The sequence below is a fragment of the Anolis carolinensis genome, chromosome 5 (genome assembly GCF_035594765.1).
Source record: "Anolis carolinensis isolate JA03-04 chromosome 5, rAnoCar3.1.pri, whole genome shotgun sequence".
Lineage (NCBI taxonomy): Eukaryota > Metazoa > Chordata > Lepidosauria > Squamata > Dactyloidae > Anolis > Anolis carolinensis.
This window is the reverse complement of record NC_085845.1, coordinates 29,283,620-29,300,796: the sequence shown is the minus strand read 5'-3', so window position 1 is coordinate 29,300,796 and position 17,177 is coordinate 29,283,620. Positions and strand designations below refer to the sequence as shown.

The window sequence follows — 17,177 nt, the reverse complement described above, 5'->3', positions numbered from 1 at the left end:
TCCTGACACACAAGCAGAAAGAGAACTCAACACACACAACACACACAAGGATGTAAAAGTAGAAGTCAAAGACAAAAGGCATACACATGCAAGGTATACATTCAATACAATCAATTAGAGTGAGAGCAGAAACAGAGAGGAGAGAAGAAATATATAGTGTATATACTCGAGTATAAGCCTAGTTTTTCAGCCCTTTTTTAGGGCTGAAAAAGCTCCCCTGGCTTATACTCGAGTGAGGGTCCTGGCCGGCTTCTGTTCAGGTCAGCTTATACTTGAGTATTTAGGTATTCAGAGTTGGACAGTCTTATCTTATTAAAGTTTATTATTATCTTAAATTACAGTTTTATATAAATATTCAAAAACATTTAACCTACAGATGCCTCAAATAATGCAATTTTATTAATATCTATTTTATTTTTGAAATTGACCCATAGGTGCTGCATTTCCCACCCTCGTCTTATACTCGAGTCAATAAGTTTTCCCAGCTTTTGTGGTAAAATTAGGTGCCTCGGTTTATATTCGGGTTGGCTTATACTCGAGTATATACGGTACTTTCCAACTGTCATTCAGGAGAGGGGGGAAGGCATTTCCCTCTGCCTATTCTAAGCTAACTAACTACTCCTCATTGAGGACTGCAGACTTGGGCAGGTATGGAGTTGAATTCCAACAAAAACAACATGTATAAGGGGGGTTGTTCTTGCATTCTTACAAGAGGGAAGGGAGAAATGAAGCTTTAGCTATCTTAAATCTCTCTCTGCTCCTTTTGATAGGCAAAAGCAGCAGAGCAGGAGTTTCAGGCAAGAGTTTCAAAAGGACTTTTGTGACCTGACACAGGAAGAGGGAGCTTAAAGGGAGAGCTTGCTAAGGTTACAGACACACAAAGCGCAGAATTTTAAAAAGGTAAAGGTTCTCCCCTAATGTTAAGTCCAGTCATGTCTGACTCTGGGCGTTGGTGCTCATCTCCATTTCTAAGCCCAAGAGCCGGCGTTGTCCGTAGACACCTCCAAGGTCATGTGACCAGCCTGACTGCATGGAGCGCCGTTACCTTCCCGCCGGAGCGGTACCTATTGATCTACTCACATTGGCATGTTTTCGAACTGCTAGGTTGGCAGAAGCTGGAGCTAACAGCGGGTGCTCACTCTGCTCCCGGGATTTGAACCTGCGATCTTTCGGTCTGCAAGTTCAGCAGCTCAGTGCTTTAACACACTTTGCTACCGGGGCTCCAGAATTTACATGCTTGCTATTTTCTCCTGAATGTTTTGAATATGTTGTTTGCTCTACCTCCTCAGTCCCAAAACGATAATGGCAGAAAAAAGGAATCGATTCTGCCCATCTCGGCTCCTCCCTCCATGACGATGTCATCATTTTATTTGCAAACAGGGCAAGGGGGGAGGGGGTTCCAATCACATTAAATTGGGCACTTTTACATGTTTCTACATGGGGAACTGAGGAAGAAGTCACTTGCCAATCGACTCATTGGGAAAATCATGGGGAAAACCCCACACTTTAGAAATTATTATTATTATTATTAAACTTTATTTGTACCCTGCTAGCATCTCCCGAAGGACTCGATGCGGCTTACAAAGGCCAAGGCCTCAACACACAATATAACAATACAAAACAAAAGGCAAATTAAAAACAATTAAACAGTATAAACAACAAGCAATAAACAATATGCTAAAACACAATAAAACTGGGCCGGGCCAGAGTAATGGGTACAAGATTAAAAGTGCTGACGTGACAGGTGATATATAAGGCTTCTAGGGCAAGTGCAGAGTGCGATATACAATCTTAGTTCTAATAAAGTGCTTATGGGACTTGGTGTTGGAGATTTCCTATTAATCTGGGAAGGCACATTGGAACAGCCAGGTCTTCAAGTTCTTTCTGAAGACTGCCAATGTAGGGGCCTGTCTGAGATCCTTGGGGAGGGTGTTCCAGAGTCGGGGGGCCACCACGGAGAAGGCCCTGTCTCGTGTCCCCACCAACCGCGCAAGATACCTCTGCCCCACATTTGAAGCTTGTGTCATGTGAAGGGCATTGGTGGCAGTTTCTTAAGTGTTTAAAAATGATTATTTAATTGTGTGTAATTAAATTGTGGGGCCCCTGGTGGCACAGTGTGTTAAAGCACTGAGCTGCTGAACTTGTGGACTGAAAGGTGCCAGGTTCAAATCCCGGGAGCGGAATGAGCACCTGCTGTTAGCCCCAGCTCCTGCCAACTTAGCAGTTCGAAAACATGCCAATGTGAGTAGATCAATAGGTACCGCTCCGGTGGGAAGGTAACGGTGCTCCATGCAGTCATGCCGGCCACATGACCTTGGAGGTGTCTATGGACAACGCCGGCACTTCGGCTTAGAAATGGAGATGAGCACCAACCTCCAGAGTCGGTCACGACTGGACTTAACGTCAGGGGAAATCTTGACCTTACTAACACCTCTGAACAAAGAATTCCTCCCCCCACCGGGCAGGAAGAAGCCAGGCCATGAAGCTAGCAAGGCCATTAATGCTAATCAATTACAGTAGAGTCTCGCTTATCCAACATAAACAGGCCGGCAGAACATTGGATAAGCGAATATGTTGGATAATAAGGAGAGATTAAGGAAAAGCCTATTAAACATCAAATTAGGTTATGATTTTACAAATTAAACACCAAAACATCATGCTACACAACAAATTTGACAGAAAAAGTAGTTCAATATGCAGTAATGCTATGTAGTAATTACTTTATTTACAAATTTAGCACCAAAATGTCACGATGTATTGAAAACATTGACTACAAAAATGTGTTGGATAATCCAGCACGTTGGATAAGCGAGGCTTGGATAGGTGAGACTCTACTGTATAACATTCACACTTGCCTCCAACAGACATGAGTTCTTTCTCCCATCCTGGACCTTCCACACACATATAAACCTCCCTTGCTTAGTGTTCCAATATATTTCACAACCTCTGAGGATGCCTGCCATAGCATTGAACCATGACAGTTAAAAGTAGTGCCAAACTGCATTCATTCTTCTACCTGACTCACAACCCAGTTCAAAACAGATATTGTGGATGATCTGCCTTCATATTCTGGATTATATGGCTGTTTGGAAGGCAAAGTTGAAGTATTTTGGCCACATCATGAGAAGACAGGAAAGCTTGGAGAAGATCACGATGCTGGGGAAAATGGAAGGAAAAAGGAAGAGTGGCCGACCAAGGGCGAGATGGATGGACGGTATCCTTGAAGTGACTGGCTCGACCTTGAAGGAACTGGGGGAGGTGACGGCCGACAGGGAGCTCTGGCGTGGACTGGTCCATGAGGTCATGAAGAGTCGGAAACGACTGAACGTGTGAGACGACGACGACGTGGAAGGCCCCTAGTTACTGGGACATTCCACAGATATATAAACCCCACTTGCCTAGTTTCCAACAGACCTCACAACCTCTGAGGCTGCCTGCCATAGATGTGGGCGAAACATCAGGAGGGAATGCCTCTGGAACATGGCCATACAGCCCGGAAAACTTACAACGACTCAATGATTCTGGCCATTATTTAAAACAAAAAAAAAACTGCCACGCTCATGATTCCATAGCCGTTGAATCAGAATACATTACTTCTACAGTAGAGATGCGCCCGCAACCGGGACACACATTATAATAAAACCTCAGGTGCCCATAGAAGTGGGGAAAGAATCCTCTTTGCTGTTCCTTTAAGGTCCAAGAGTGGGAGGGGAACCTGAGCTGAAAGCTCACCTTTCACCCCTGGCCGATCTGCCTCCCTCTTTCCGCCACGATCCTGTTCTGGCTTTGGTGCTTAAGACACTTTGCTCCTCCTCCCGAAGGAGGATGGACAGGGCAGGAGAGGCACTCCGCTGGAGCCGTCCCCTTTGACGCAGGGCGCGTCGTTGAGGCGCTGAAGGAGTGAGTCAGGGCTCGCTTTGCCGGAGGGAGGCTGGGCATGGCTCCGGAGGAGAGCGGATGGTGCCCGAGAGGCCGGTGAGTCCGCCGGGGAGGATGGGGTGCCCGGCGCCCCTGCCCGCCCTGCTCTTAGCCTGGGGTCTGCTGCTGGGGGGCACCCCACGGGCCCGCTGCCACGAAGCCCAGACCCCCGACTGGAGGATGACGCTCAAGACCATCCGGAACGGCGTCCACAAGATCGACACTTACCTGAACGCCGCCTTGGACCTCCTGGGAGGAGAGGATGGGCTTTGCCGGTACAAGTGCAGCGATGGTAATACTAATCAGACCCCAATAGATGTTGATCTGTGTCCTTGCGCCTCGGAAGGGGCCCACTCTCTCAGAGGCCGAGGCCCCTTCCATACAGTTGAAGAGGAAAGGTTTCCCCCTGACATCAACTCTGGGGGTTGATGCGCATCTCCATTTCTAAGCCCAAGAGCCCGCATTGTCCATAAGGTAAAGGTAAAGGTTTCCCCGGACGTTAAGTCCAGTCATGTCTGACTGGGGGTTGGTGCTCATCTCCATTTCTAAGCCCAAGAGCCGGCGTTGTCCGTAGACACCTCTGAGGTCATATAGACCAGATGTGTCTATAGCAGGCATGGACAAACTTCGGCCCTCCATGTGTTTTGGGCTTCAACTCCCACAATTCCTAATTGACAGAGGGCCAAAGTTTGCCCGTGCCCATGCTCCCTATGGCTCTGGAGATACTAAGGCTTGTCTACAATGCAAAAGTAATGCAGTTTGTGTGTTGTTGAAGGCTTTCATGGCCAGAATCACTGGGTTGCTGTCAGTTTTCTGGGCTGTATGGCCATGTTCCAGAAGCATTCTTTCCTGACGTTTCGCCCACATCTATGGCAGGCAGCCTCAGAGGTTGTGAGGTCTGTTGGAAACTAGGCAAGTGGGGTTTATATATCTATGGAATGTCCCAGTAACTAGGGGCCCTTCCACACAGCCATATAATCCAGAATATCAAGGCAGATAATCCACAATATCCGCTTTGAACTGGGTTATGAGTCCACACTGCCATATAACCCAGTTCAAAGCAAATAATGTGGGATTTTATACAGCTGGATAGAAGGAACCTAGGATTCGAATCCCCACTCAGCCCTGAGTCACAAGGTAGAAGAATGAATGCAGTTTGGCGTTACTTTTAACTGCCATGGTTCAGTGCTTTGGAATCCTAGGAGGTGAGGCACCAACACTCTTGGGTAGAGAAGGCTTTATAAAACTACCAATTTTTTATCATGTCAGAAGCGACTTGAGAACATATTGCAAGTCGCTTTTGGTATGAAAGAATTGGCTGTTTACAGAGATGTTGCTCAGGGGATGCCCAGATGTGTTACCATCCTGCTGGGCAGCTTTTATCGTGTCCCCACAAGGTAGAGCTGACACACGGGAGCTCACCCCATCTCATGGGTTTGAACCGGTGACTTTCAGGTCAGCAACCCAAACTTGTCTGCAGTTCAGCTGGCACAAAGGTTTTATGCATTGCACCACCGCAGCTCCTACAACTTCCATAATTCCATAATACTGAGCCATGGCAAACCCCTCATGAACAAATCTTACCAAAGAAATCCTGCAATAGAGTCAGTCACCAAGCGTGCATCTACTGTCATTGCTCAATGCTATGGAATCCTGGGATATATAGTTTCACACAGTCTTTAGCCTCTTCTGCCTAAGAGTGCCAGTGCTTCTCCAAGCTACAAATCCCAGGATTCCATAGCATTGAACCACAGCAACTAAAGTGAAGTCAAACTGCATTAATTCCACAGTGTAGATGCATTTTGGAAGCTGGAAATTACCTGAAGGTGCACAGTACTTTGCTTTTCAATTACAATGGGCCCTTGGTATCCACTGGGCTCTGGATCCTGGACAGCTTCCCCCCAATACCAAAAACTGGATGTTCAAGTTCCATTATATACAATGCCATTATATAAAATGGAAAATCAAGGTTTGATTTTTGGATTAAAAAATATTTTCGAACTCTGGATTGTTGAGTCTGTGGATACAGAATTCATGAATAAAGAGGATCAATTGTATTGTGTTACGGAAGGAGCAGGTACTTTATCAATAGGTTCTGTGTATAGGCATCAGCTTTTGTTATTGTGGATTAAAATGTTTGGAAATGAATGTGAAAGGTAATCCATTTTTCCTGCATCCGGATTATGTTAACCAATTAGTTCCCAGTTTTACAAACTTTTCTAATATTAATTCTCTACATTTTATGGAAGATGTTTTTGTCAGGGAGCTGAGACAATGACTGACTAGGGAAACATACACATACATACATATATTGTGTATATTGTTGCTTAAATTTTATTTCATCATTTTAGTTGTACACATTTGTTTCTTTAGTTCAAAAGATGATCACATGAATGTACTTATTATTAACACATCAAACCTAGGAGGCATCCAGTATTATTATCTTCTGCTTGGGAGAGCGTCTACATATTACACACATTATGATAAATTGCATTGAAAATGGGTGACATGCTTAAAGCACCTGTATTAATATGTGAAATATGAATACAGATTTTAAAAAAGAAAGTTTGTGAACCCTATAATTGGTGCCCAGAGTGACACTTTTACCAATAGAGAAAAGGTAAATAGATAAAGGTTCCATAAACATCAGTAAGACTGTTATATACTTTTGAGAAATGCAGTTATATATCTACTTAACCTTAAAACGAGTCCTATTAAATTCAGTGGGCATTACTTCTGCTAAAATTTTATAGGGTCAACCTCAGGCCTGTAGCCAGAAAAAATATTAGGGAGGGACTAAAACTTTTTTCCCCAATATGACTTTTTAGGTCTCCTAATCTGGCCTGAGATCTCAACAAGGCCCTGAAATTGGCATCATTGCGCAAAGGTTCTTCACAAGTAATAGATCCTGAATCACTGTTCCCACTTTACGTCAGTTCTTGTCAGCCACAAAGAACAATAGTTTCCACAATTGGCAGAAGTTTCTGTTTTCTTCTGCTTTCTTCTTATTTCCTTTATTGTGATGACAGGTTTCATCAGGATGTTTTCCACTGTGAATTAGCAAGAAGTTTTCAGCCAAGCAGAAGTTGTTCTGATTGTGTGTTTTGGTGTCTATTGAAGACTTCTATTGCATCTTTCCATCGCACAAATTGTTTAGAGACCAATGCACCAAACTTCTGATGACCACCTTTATCCCCAACTTCTCCAAACACCACACAGTACTTACAGAGTGCATCTTGTAGACGAGATGAGTAGTTAACCAGAGAAATCTGCTGAACCATTTGGGTTGAAAACTTAGATGCCTCTTCTTATCCAAAGGAAATACATATTCTTGCAATGGAATCTTTTGCACAAATTGAGCTTTCACTTGGTCATCAGAAACAGTCTTGTCCATATAAGTTCAAGGTCTAACAATGACACAGTTTCTTCTCTGTGCTTCTGTTCCATTCATTTTTGGCAGGGCTTGGATTAGATGAACCAGTGGTAGACACCTCTGTTTCCACAGTTTTCTCAGCTTTCACTTGCAATCCAGGTCAAATCCTTCCCCCCTCCCCACCCCCCACCCCACATCTTAGGCTTTGCCTGCTGGCTGTGGGAAGGCCAACGTGGTCACTTCCACTATGTCAGCTGCTATTGCAATGTAAATTTGGTTGAGATAGTTCTTGCAGTTCTGGAGGAACTTTAATTTTTGTTTCTTATATATTGGCATGGGGCTTGGTAAACCTATTAGTGTAATATAGTTGTATGAAAACCTTGATAAGATTAGTGAGACTATTGCTAAGCTACATTCTGTAACCATAAAAATGATGTGTTGATGCATTAGTATAACACTTAATTGAAAACCAATGAAATATAGTGGTTTGGGCATTGGATGATAAATCTGAAGACCATGGAAAGCTACTTGGTGACTTTGGTGAAGTCACACAGTCTCAGCCCCAAAGGAAAGCAAAGGCATATCCCTCTGAAGAAATCTTGCCAAGAAGTGTGCCATATGTCAGAAACCACTTGAACGCACACAGCAACAATACACTGGACTCCTCTATTGATTCTGTTGGAATGAAGACAATTAGCATACAATTATACTAGCTATTGGTTATGGACTCTTGTTTTGAGTACTCACAAATCTTCATATTTTATAGGATATAAGCCCATGCCCCGTTATGGCTATAAACCTCAACCACCAAATGGATGTGGGTCTCCCCTCTTTGGAGTTCATGTAAGTAATTTCTTAGTCAATTATTATTTATGTGTCAAAGGAAGAAAATATATTAAAATGGAAATGAATCTGGATTAACTTTAACATCAAAATATGTTTTTGGAAAACGTTCACACTCATGTTCATATGGAGAAGGGTCACTTTTGTTTGGAGACAATGCTAACGCATTTATTATAGCCTGAGATTTTGTAGACTAAAGCCCATTTCATCAGATGTGTGATGAGTTTAAGATTCTCTGTGTTATTAAAATCTCAGGTATATGTACAGTATTTGTGGTTGGGCATAGAACTGTACACTGTGGGAAACAAAATGTAGATATTATTAACAATAATAGTCAAAGTAATAGACAACTTAAAAGTGTACACAGGTAGTCCAATGGTGCTAGCAAATCTGATTATCAATAATAGTGTAAGGTCATACTGTTAGTCCTCCATATTCGCTACAGTGAGTGGCACAGAACCCCTGGGAAAGTGAAAAACTGCGAATAAAAGAAATGCTCTTATATTTATCTATGAGAATCACTAGGTCCTTCAATATAAGTCTTATAATCTAGAGATTATTTCGAGCTTTTAATCACACCTGCAAATAATCAAACCTGCAAAAATCTAACCTCCAAATGTGGAGGGCCAACAACAGTCAAAATGAAAAATGTAATTGTCACTTTTATTTTCATTTGACCTGTCTACGGGTCAGTCCAATACCATGTCTATTGTATGTGTAAGTGAATAGGTGTGCTTACAAAACTTCCCCAAATAAGTTTTTTCTTTGAACTACAACTCAACCTGATGAAGTGAGATAAATCCCAGACAAGAAACAATCAGGGCCAGCCAATCACCTCCCAACAAAGGATTCCCCCAGGCAGGAAGCAGCCAGGCTTTGAAGCTGCAAGGCTATTCAATGCTAATCAAGGTGATCAATTGCAACATTCACATTTCAAACAAGAGTTCTTTTCCCCACCCTGGACATTCCACAGATATATAAACCCCACTCACCTAGTTTCCAAAAGACCTCACAACCTCTGAAGATGCCTGCCATCAATATGGATGGAATGTCAGGAGAGAATGCTTCTGGAACATGGCCATACAGCCCAGAAAACTCACAGCTACCCAGTGATTCTGATATGAAAGCTTCGACAACACGATAGTTAGATAATTCATATTAAAATATTTTAAAGAGTTATCATAGCATGCATGGTGGATCTGATTATAGTATGTTTGGTCCATTTCTCCCTTATCCCTAAAATTGGTATGTCTCTTACTAAGCTAATTTCAGTTTCCAAATCCTTGTGATAATACTCTTATCATTCCAAAACACCAAAGTCCCATATTTAAGTTGCCTTGTTATTCCATGGATTTTTTTTAAAGACACAACTGAAAAATCAGAGGCTAATTTGCTTTGCCATATGGTAAATTTGCCTAGTTCTTTGAAAAGCTATCTTAACATATCCTTAAATTATGTAGCAAAATAGGTCATTCTGAAGCATCCTTTTTCTCTTTTTATGAGTGTTTGAGGAAAACATTTATATCATTTAAAACTTCTGATGGCTTAAAGCACCCTATTCAGATTTTTACCCTAAATGTGTGTGTGTATGTGTGTGTGTGTGTGTGTGTGTTTTGTATTTCAACTCCCACAATTACTAACAGCTGGTAGGCTGTTCGGAATTGAGGGAGTTGAAGTACAAAACACCTGGAGGGCCCAAGTTTGCCCATGCCCGATTTATACTATGGTTAATAAAATGGGAAATTTTAGTAACTCATTAAATTATTTGTAACTTTTTGTGTAATTGTAACATGTTGCCATCATGAAATATACTGCTTTGAAATTAGGTCCATCATTTTGAAATATCTGTGCTTTTCCAGCTCTTTATGCATTTCTTTCAGGGGGCATTGTTTCTTCTCTTCTATGCTGGCACACATTAATGCTCTGTATTGGTATGTCTCACAGACTGTTCTCACAAAATGCTACGAAATTGCTTCCCAGTTTGACATAGGCATTCCCTCCATGACAAAATGCTGCAATCAACACGACAGGTGCTATGATACCTGTGGCAACAAAAAACATGACTGTGACGAGGAATTTCAATACTGCCTTTCAAAGATCTGTAGAGATGTACAGAAGACACTAGGAATTCCAGAGAGTGTACGAGGTAAGCTAGTCCAGAGAAATGCACCTATGATAGATATTGAAGAGTTTTTATAACTTCACAATAATTTAATGAAAATTTAACTTACATGACTCTACTCTCTGCCGTGCATTCAAGTTTTGAGGTTTTTATTTATGTGCAATTAATACATAAAAAGGAGCCTCCGGTGGTGCCGCAGGCTAAAATCAGGGGAGTGGAGCCCCAGTTTCTGCCAACCTAGCAGTTTGAAAAAATGCAAAAGTGAGTAGATCAATAGGTACCGCTCCGGCAGCAAGGTAACACCGCTCTATGCAGTCATGTTGGCCACATGAACTTGGAGGTGTCTAAGGACAACTCTGGCTCTCTTTGGCTTAGAAATGGAGATGAGCACAGACACACACACACACCCACACCCGAGTCTGACACGACTAGACTTAATGTCAGGGGAAAACCTTTATCTAATACATGAAAGCCATGTTCTAACAGATAACATGCTGCTGTTGTATCCAAGTTTTGAAAAAGATGACCATGTTAATCATCTCCAGCTATTAGAAGGGAAAGGAGTTTGGAGAAATCTAGCACCACTTTTTAGACTAATTTTTTTAAAGGAATGAATTCATTACTCCTATTTATTTTCAAGTAGGTTACATAATTACTATGTGTGTTCTAAGCCAGACATCTTCCAAAACCATTTCCCCAAACAATAATTGTAGAATAATTGTTTGAAAACATTAATCATCTGTGACTGAATATTGTGTGTTCAAAAGATAAGAGGGAGACCAAGGGTGCATCGACACTGTAAAATTAATGCAGTTTGAACTACTTTAACTATTGTGGCTCAATACTATGGAATCCTGGGATTTGTAGTTTGCTGTGGCATGAGCACTCTTTGGCAGAAAAGGCTAAAGGCCTTAAAATTCAGCCATGCCATTTTTTTTCCCGTGTCAGGAGGGACTTGAGAAACTGCAAGTTGCTTTAGGTGTGCGAGAATTGGCCTTCTGCAAGGACGTTGCCCAGGGGATGCCAGGATGTTTTACCATCCTGTGGGAGGCTTCTCTCTTGTCCCCGCATGGGAAGCTGGAGCTGACAGATGGGAGCTCACCTTTTGGTTAGCAGTTCTCTTCCCATTGTGCCACCGAGGGCTCCAGCCATGCCATTATACTGCTATATAATGCAGTTTGGGTCAGTGATATCATGACTGAAAATGTGAATAGGAAGAAATAATGAGGTTGTAACTCTGACTTACAAAATTGCAGTCAGCAGATTGCCAGATGATTTTAACTAAAACATTTTTTATACTGCTATGCGATTTTGGAAGCAGTACTCCGAAAAAATAACTTTTACAAGCTTTGTGACAATTGTATTTTACTATATTATTGAAGTATAAATTGATTTTCTTCTCTCGGTACCCTTGTTTACTATTGAAATATAAATTGATACTCTTCCCTCTGCACTTTCCTTTTCAGCTTGTGAATCAACGGTGCAACTAGTGTTTGATGCTGTCATACATTTAGGATGCAAACCATACCTTGACAGCCAGAGAGCTGCATGTATGTGTCGGTATGAAGACAAGAGAGAACTTTAAAGACAATAATGACTTTCTACAGTTTATACCAATGTATTTGGATTATGAGAGCCATTTTTGTTACAATTCTGTTCAAAATACGGTGGATTTGAAGATGGTCTACTACTGCAAAAGATACTTTTTTAAAAAAATGCTTTGAATAGCACTTGCTCTTTCGATCAACTTTGCAATCACCTTTTTCAAACATCTTTTAAAGGTGACCGTGATGTAAAAGATAACTAGAGATATGAAAATGAATAAGTGGTGCATTAAATCTATGCCCATATCATAGAGGTAAAAGTAGGTCAAACTTTGCTCATACAAGCAATTGACATTTCTGCTGTGCCAAGTTGTATGGTAGAAATTCTTTGAATAATCTCTGTTAAATGCTGTGATATTTGATTACAAATAATTGCTAATGTGTCTAGTGGGACCATTTCCTGTGTAAGTTTGTATGGGACTGCAGCCTTCTGTGGCAATCCTATACAGCAGTGGTTTCACTGCTATACAGGCTTACCTGGGAGTAGACCCCATTAAATGAACCAAGTTTACTGGGAACATACTGGGAACTATCCTACTTGTTTCTCAACAGTCTTATAGACTTGGCTTGATATATAGGCCTAACCCTTATGTCCCAATTAAAGTAAGTCCATATAATGAATAGAATTTGCATAAGCATTGACTTACTTAGCTCCCATTGATTTAAAAAGTGTATAGTTGGAACTAGTAGTTAGTTTTAAGGCTCAGGAATTACCTAAATCATATTTTTCATCCATTTTTATAGAAGTCTATTTTCTTAAATGCCTATGAAATTTAAAACATAAATTTGAAATACAGCTGGCCTTCTACTTTCTGGGGGTTAGAAAACACTATTTACTTGAGAGAACACCTCTCTGAATCTCTACTATCTCCAGTGCGGCTTTATGGTTAACTTCTGCCAGTAGTTGATCCAGAGAGTAACACTGTAGGACCTAGAAATGCCTAGATAAGTGTTCTCCCCAGAAATCTCTAGGCCCATGGATTTTACTGTCAGAAAAATTGTAGTCCAGGTAGTACTACAATCTAAATACCACTTATTCAAACTCTGTAAATATGTATTGAGTAGCACAACTGAGTTTACACTACTGCAGTAATACTTTTACATAGGCCTATTTTTTCATGTTGCCATTCTAGGATGAATCAGGTCCTGTCTGGGAACTTAGTAAAACACAGTGGTTGTTATTTTGAAATTGCCAAAAACAATGCAATCCTTTTAAAAAAATCAAATGTAAGTTCGGTCAAATGTGTTTACACAGTTATCTTTTATGAAAAAGTGCCTTAATGTGTATTACATATTTAGAATCTAGTTGTCCTGACCAAAACATTTGCTTAATTCATGTAAAAACACTTGACTAACCATTTGTGTCTTTTCAAATGAAATTATAACAAGATGTTAATTGCTTTGTTTATTAGAGTTATTAATCAGATGAATATTTTCTCATGTGTTTAATCATTTATGTCCCTGCTTTTTCTCATCTGAACAGAAAATTCTCTTAATTTTACATATATTTCTGCTGCTTATCAGTGAAGTAATTTATACAAAGTTATGTTCCTAATTATAACTCCTAATTAATTAAAGTAGTCTCGTGTTAATAGATACAAGTTACAACTATTCTAGATTGTATTAAAACGTATTTGTTGTTTATTTTCTTTAGGTACTAGGTTTTACTGAACCTGTTTTTCCCAAATACATTCAAAACTGTGATTTTTTTTTTCCTAATGCTCAATCCAGCCCTATGTTGAGCATCTGAACATACTACTACTCAAGGCTATTCAGTGATATTACTTGAAAAGTCATCTATGATAGTTTTATTATGGGGCCTTTACGGATGAAGCCTAAGGGATTTTTTTTAAAAGTTAGTATGTGTACTGTGTAAAAAAGAGCTGTATCTGTTTGGGATGAGGATTAAAGAGCCAAACCTATATGTGTGTCATTTCCTCTACTGTTAACTGAGAATCTTTGCTGAAAAGAAAAATTGAAAGATCTATTTGACAAGCTTTGTTTCAGTTGCACTTGACACAGTTAAAACATTATATAAATGAGCTTAGGTGATACTTATACCTTCCCATTACATTTTGCTTTTGACTACATAAAGTTTAGCCATAGTTTATTGCAAGGAGGCTGGTGGACCGGAGAGCCTTTAGTCCTCCAAAGACCCAAATGCCCTATGCAGCATGGCCAATGACAGTAGGGTGTTGCAGTCCAAAACTTCAAGAAGACCAAATACTACTTATTAAAATGAGCCAACTTCAATCCACATGAAGCTACATTGGCACCTTTTTATTGAGATTGAATGTGAGGACCTCTGAGTGCTAATAACATGCTTTGTGGAGGCTCAATAGGGAAAATCAAGATGGAAATGAAACCTAATTCACCTCTGCTTAGGTAAACCAAAATGCGCATAATGTGCAGATATTTTGATGTTTTTACCATCCTATTGGGAGGCTTCTTTTGTGTCCCTGCATGGAGCTGGAGCTCATAGAGGGAGCTCATCTGCGCTTTCCTCTGGTTGGATTCAAACCAGCAACCTTCAGGTCATCAGCCCAACCTTCAAGTCATCAGTCCCGCCAGCACAAGGGTTTTACCCACTGTGCCACCAAGGGCTCAGTGTATTGAACTAATCAGAGTTCAATTTTGTTTTTCCATTTAGAAGTCAGCTTGCCTCTTCCAGCGCAGAGAGCATCTTAGCAATCATAGTGCACAAATAGTCTCTCATCCAAGTATTAACTAAGGTTGACTCCTGCTTAATTTGCCAGATGGGACCTGGTGCCTTTGGGGTATTAGTTGAACTGCCTGTAATTGTGATTCAGGATTTCTTACAACTTTATAATGCTTGATTACAGCAAATTATCAACTTGAGATATGAACAACTATTAAAATTAAAATGAGCCATGTCTTTCATCTTACAAAACTTTTCATTACATCCTGTTCTTCTTGTTTGGTAAGTGAACTATCAGGATGACATCTCACCAAATGATCATTTTATTCCCTGAAACTTAAATTATTTTTGCATAACGACATTCAGTCTGTGTAACCCACTTAACAGGATTTATCTGTTCATGTTATTTTTGGAACTCTACCCAAAATATATTTATACTGCAATTTCTAGCTGGAAAGAGCCTGGTAGCCAGTGAAGTTCCAGCTAGTGTTTTAGCTTTTCCATCATCAGCTGTGCTTTTGATTGTGCTTTTCCTGCAGGCAGGGGGTTGGACTGGATGGCACAAGTGGTCTCTTCCAACTCTATTATCCTATGATTCTAAGCATTTCATCACTTTGAGCTCCCTGGTAAACCAATATGTTGTAAGACACTTTGGGTCCCATGAGGGAGAAAAGGCTATAAATAAAGATTTATTTATTTATTTATTTATTATAACTGATCACTGGTTAGGAACCTTGCTCCTTTCTTCACAAAGGACAACCAGGGTTTAAATAGGATCACCTGCCAAGACAATAGAGCCCGCTCTCTGTCCTAATGAATGTAAACCACAATAGATGTCAATCAATGTCAACGGAACTATGGAAAGTTCTTCCACATCCAGATTAGCATCATTCTGCCCAATGTAGGGAAGTAAATCTAGAATTTAGTCTATAGCATATGATCGTCCCATGGCCATAATGAAGGGCATACAATCCTCAACTTCTAACAGCAGTCTAATCATGGGTATTTAAATTCTCTGGCACGACAGGATAAGGGACTTTAGTATCATTACTGAGACCAGGTCAACCACCTAGGGAACTGACACTTTTGAGCAATGAGGTTGGCAATATACCAACAACCACCTATTCTATCCTGGTTAGGAGACTTCAAAGAGGAGTGGCAGGAAGAGGAAGGTTCACTAAATACAGTGGTAACAGAGAAAAACTAATGGAGAAATGTAGTGTGTCTTAGGGTAGCGTTGGACATTTTGTAACACTCAGGAATTTCTATAATGATATTCTCAAATCACTTGGAATTATCAAAAAAGTTCTATTTATATTTGGAAGTACAGTGTGTCCTCCACATCTGCAATTTCCACCAACCATGGATTACCATGTCCCATATTATTAAATCATGGCAGTGTGAACCTGGACATACTGAAGTGTGCATGTTCACATCACTGCACAAACATCCACCTTTTTTGTATCCATGCAAGGGCCAGGAATCAACCCCTCTGGATTTAGTGGGCTCAATGTACTCCTGCAGTTGAATACAATGTATTATTTAAATGGTAAAAATGGTTAAAATAGGAGAGAATAATCTTTTGGAGGACATACTGAGAATATTCTCAACTCACATCACTATCTCCTACTTCCCATCTCTCTCACTTCCTTAAGGAGGTAATTCAGTATTCTGTGATGACATGTACAATTAAGTTTATAGAGACAGACTGTTCTGGAAATGTATCTGAAAATAAACCTATAGCTAATATTGTGTTTGATAAGATAGCCTATGAGAGTATGGCAAAGGTGGGTTGCCAAAGTGAAAACTGAAGGAAACACCTGTACCTTTAATGATTGTGCAGAAGAGAATATTTCAGCAGGGAGTGCTTATTATCTGGTTGCATGATAAACATCAGTTGCTGAAATTCATTTTCCTACACAAACATTAAAGGTTCATAAATTCTCTCAAACTTTCAATCTGGCAAAATCTTGGATGCAGTAATACAAGGCTAACCAGCAGCGAACTATATAAAATACAACAGAGTAATATTCTTGGCTGAGTCGGGTAAAATTAGTACTAAGGAAAAAAATGCATATTTTGAAAAGATAGGCACATTTCAGAAAAATGAGAACTTGAGCGTTTCAGCAATTGTTTTCCTAGCCACTTATGTACACTATTGCAGTGAAGGATGAAACTATTCAAATGTTGAGATTGTGTATTGCTTTGGTCTGTTACCAGCATGCCTAACAAAGTGAGTCAAAGCCAAGAGTTTATAAAGGTACAAAGTTCAGCAGAAACAATCTGTGGCACAGAAACCAAAAGCATAGAAGGAAGAGTAAGATGTACTTTTTTTAAACGTTTCATTAGAAACAATTGCAAGTCAGAGAAGAAAGATAGATCTTCAATTAATCAAAGTTAAAGTGCAAACTTAAATTGTGGATCTATATTGAAATCTCAAGTTGCTGCTGTTTCCCCATATATATAAAAACGGTGCTGTATTTCAAAAAGATTTATTTATGTTCCTTCCTCAATGTAGAGCCAGTGCATCATAAAAAAGTTGTTCTGAAGCACAGAGAAGTCCTCTTGGCCCAGTTCTCAGGCAGGATATAAGGCTGGAAGGGATGTGTAGCAAAGCTAGCAATATCAGTTACTAACATTAAACTGTTAGTAACTAAA

At 40.3% G+C, this 17,177-nt stretch overlaps 1 protein-coding gene across 2 annotated transcripts; it reads left to right on the top strand.

The window, feature by feature from the left end:
- Positions 1–3,681: 3,681 nt before the first annotated feature.
- pla2g12a (phospholipase A2 group XIIA) lies at positions 3,682–13,782 on the top strand. 2 transcript variants are annotated; one of them, XM_062983013.1, is made up of 4 exons: positions 3,682–4,210; positions 8,058–8,134; positions 10,079–10,280; positions 11,723–13,782. In XM_062983013.1, the coding sequence occupies exons 1-4, from the start codon at positions 3,958–3,960 to the stop codon at positions 11,839–11,841; spliced, it is 651 nt and encodes a 216-aa protein (XP_062839083.1). In that variant the 5' UTR covers positions 3,682–3,957; the 3' UTR covers positions 11,842–13,782. The 2 variants fall into 2 exon arrangements, with proteins under 2 accessions (XP_062839083.1, XP_003221839.2); XM_003221791.4 differs by having other exon boundaries at positions 3,707–4,210; positions 10,115–10,280.
- Positions 13,783–17,177: the final 3,395 nt, after the last annotated feature.

Bases quoted from the DNA above. Each gene is read 5' to 3' on its own strand.
- pla2g12a (XM_062983013.1), top strand. From the start codon at position 3,958: ATGGTGCCCGAGAGGCCGGTGAGTCCGCCGGGGAGGATGGGGTGCCCG. The intron at 4,211-8,057 runs GTAATACTAATC...CATATTTTATAG, and splicing joins CCGGTACAAGTGCAGCGATG to GATATAAGCCCATGCCCCGT. The intron at 8,135-10,078 runs GTAAGTAATTTC...TATGTCTCACAG, and splicing joins CTCCCCTCTTTGGAGTTCAT to ACTGTTCTCACAAAATGCTA.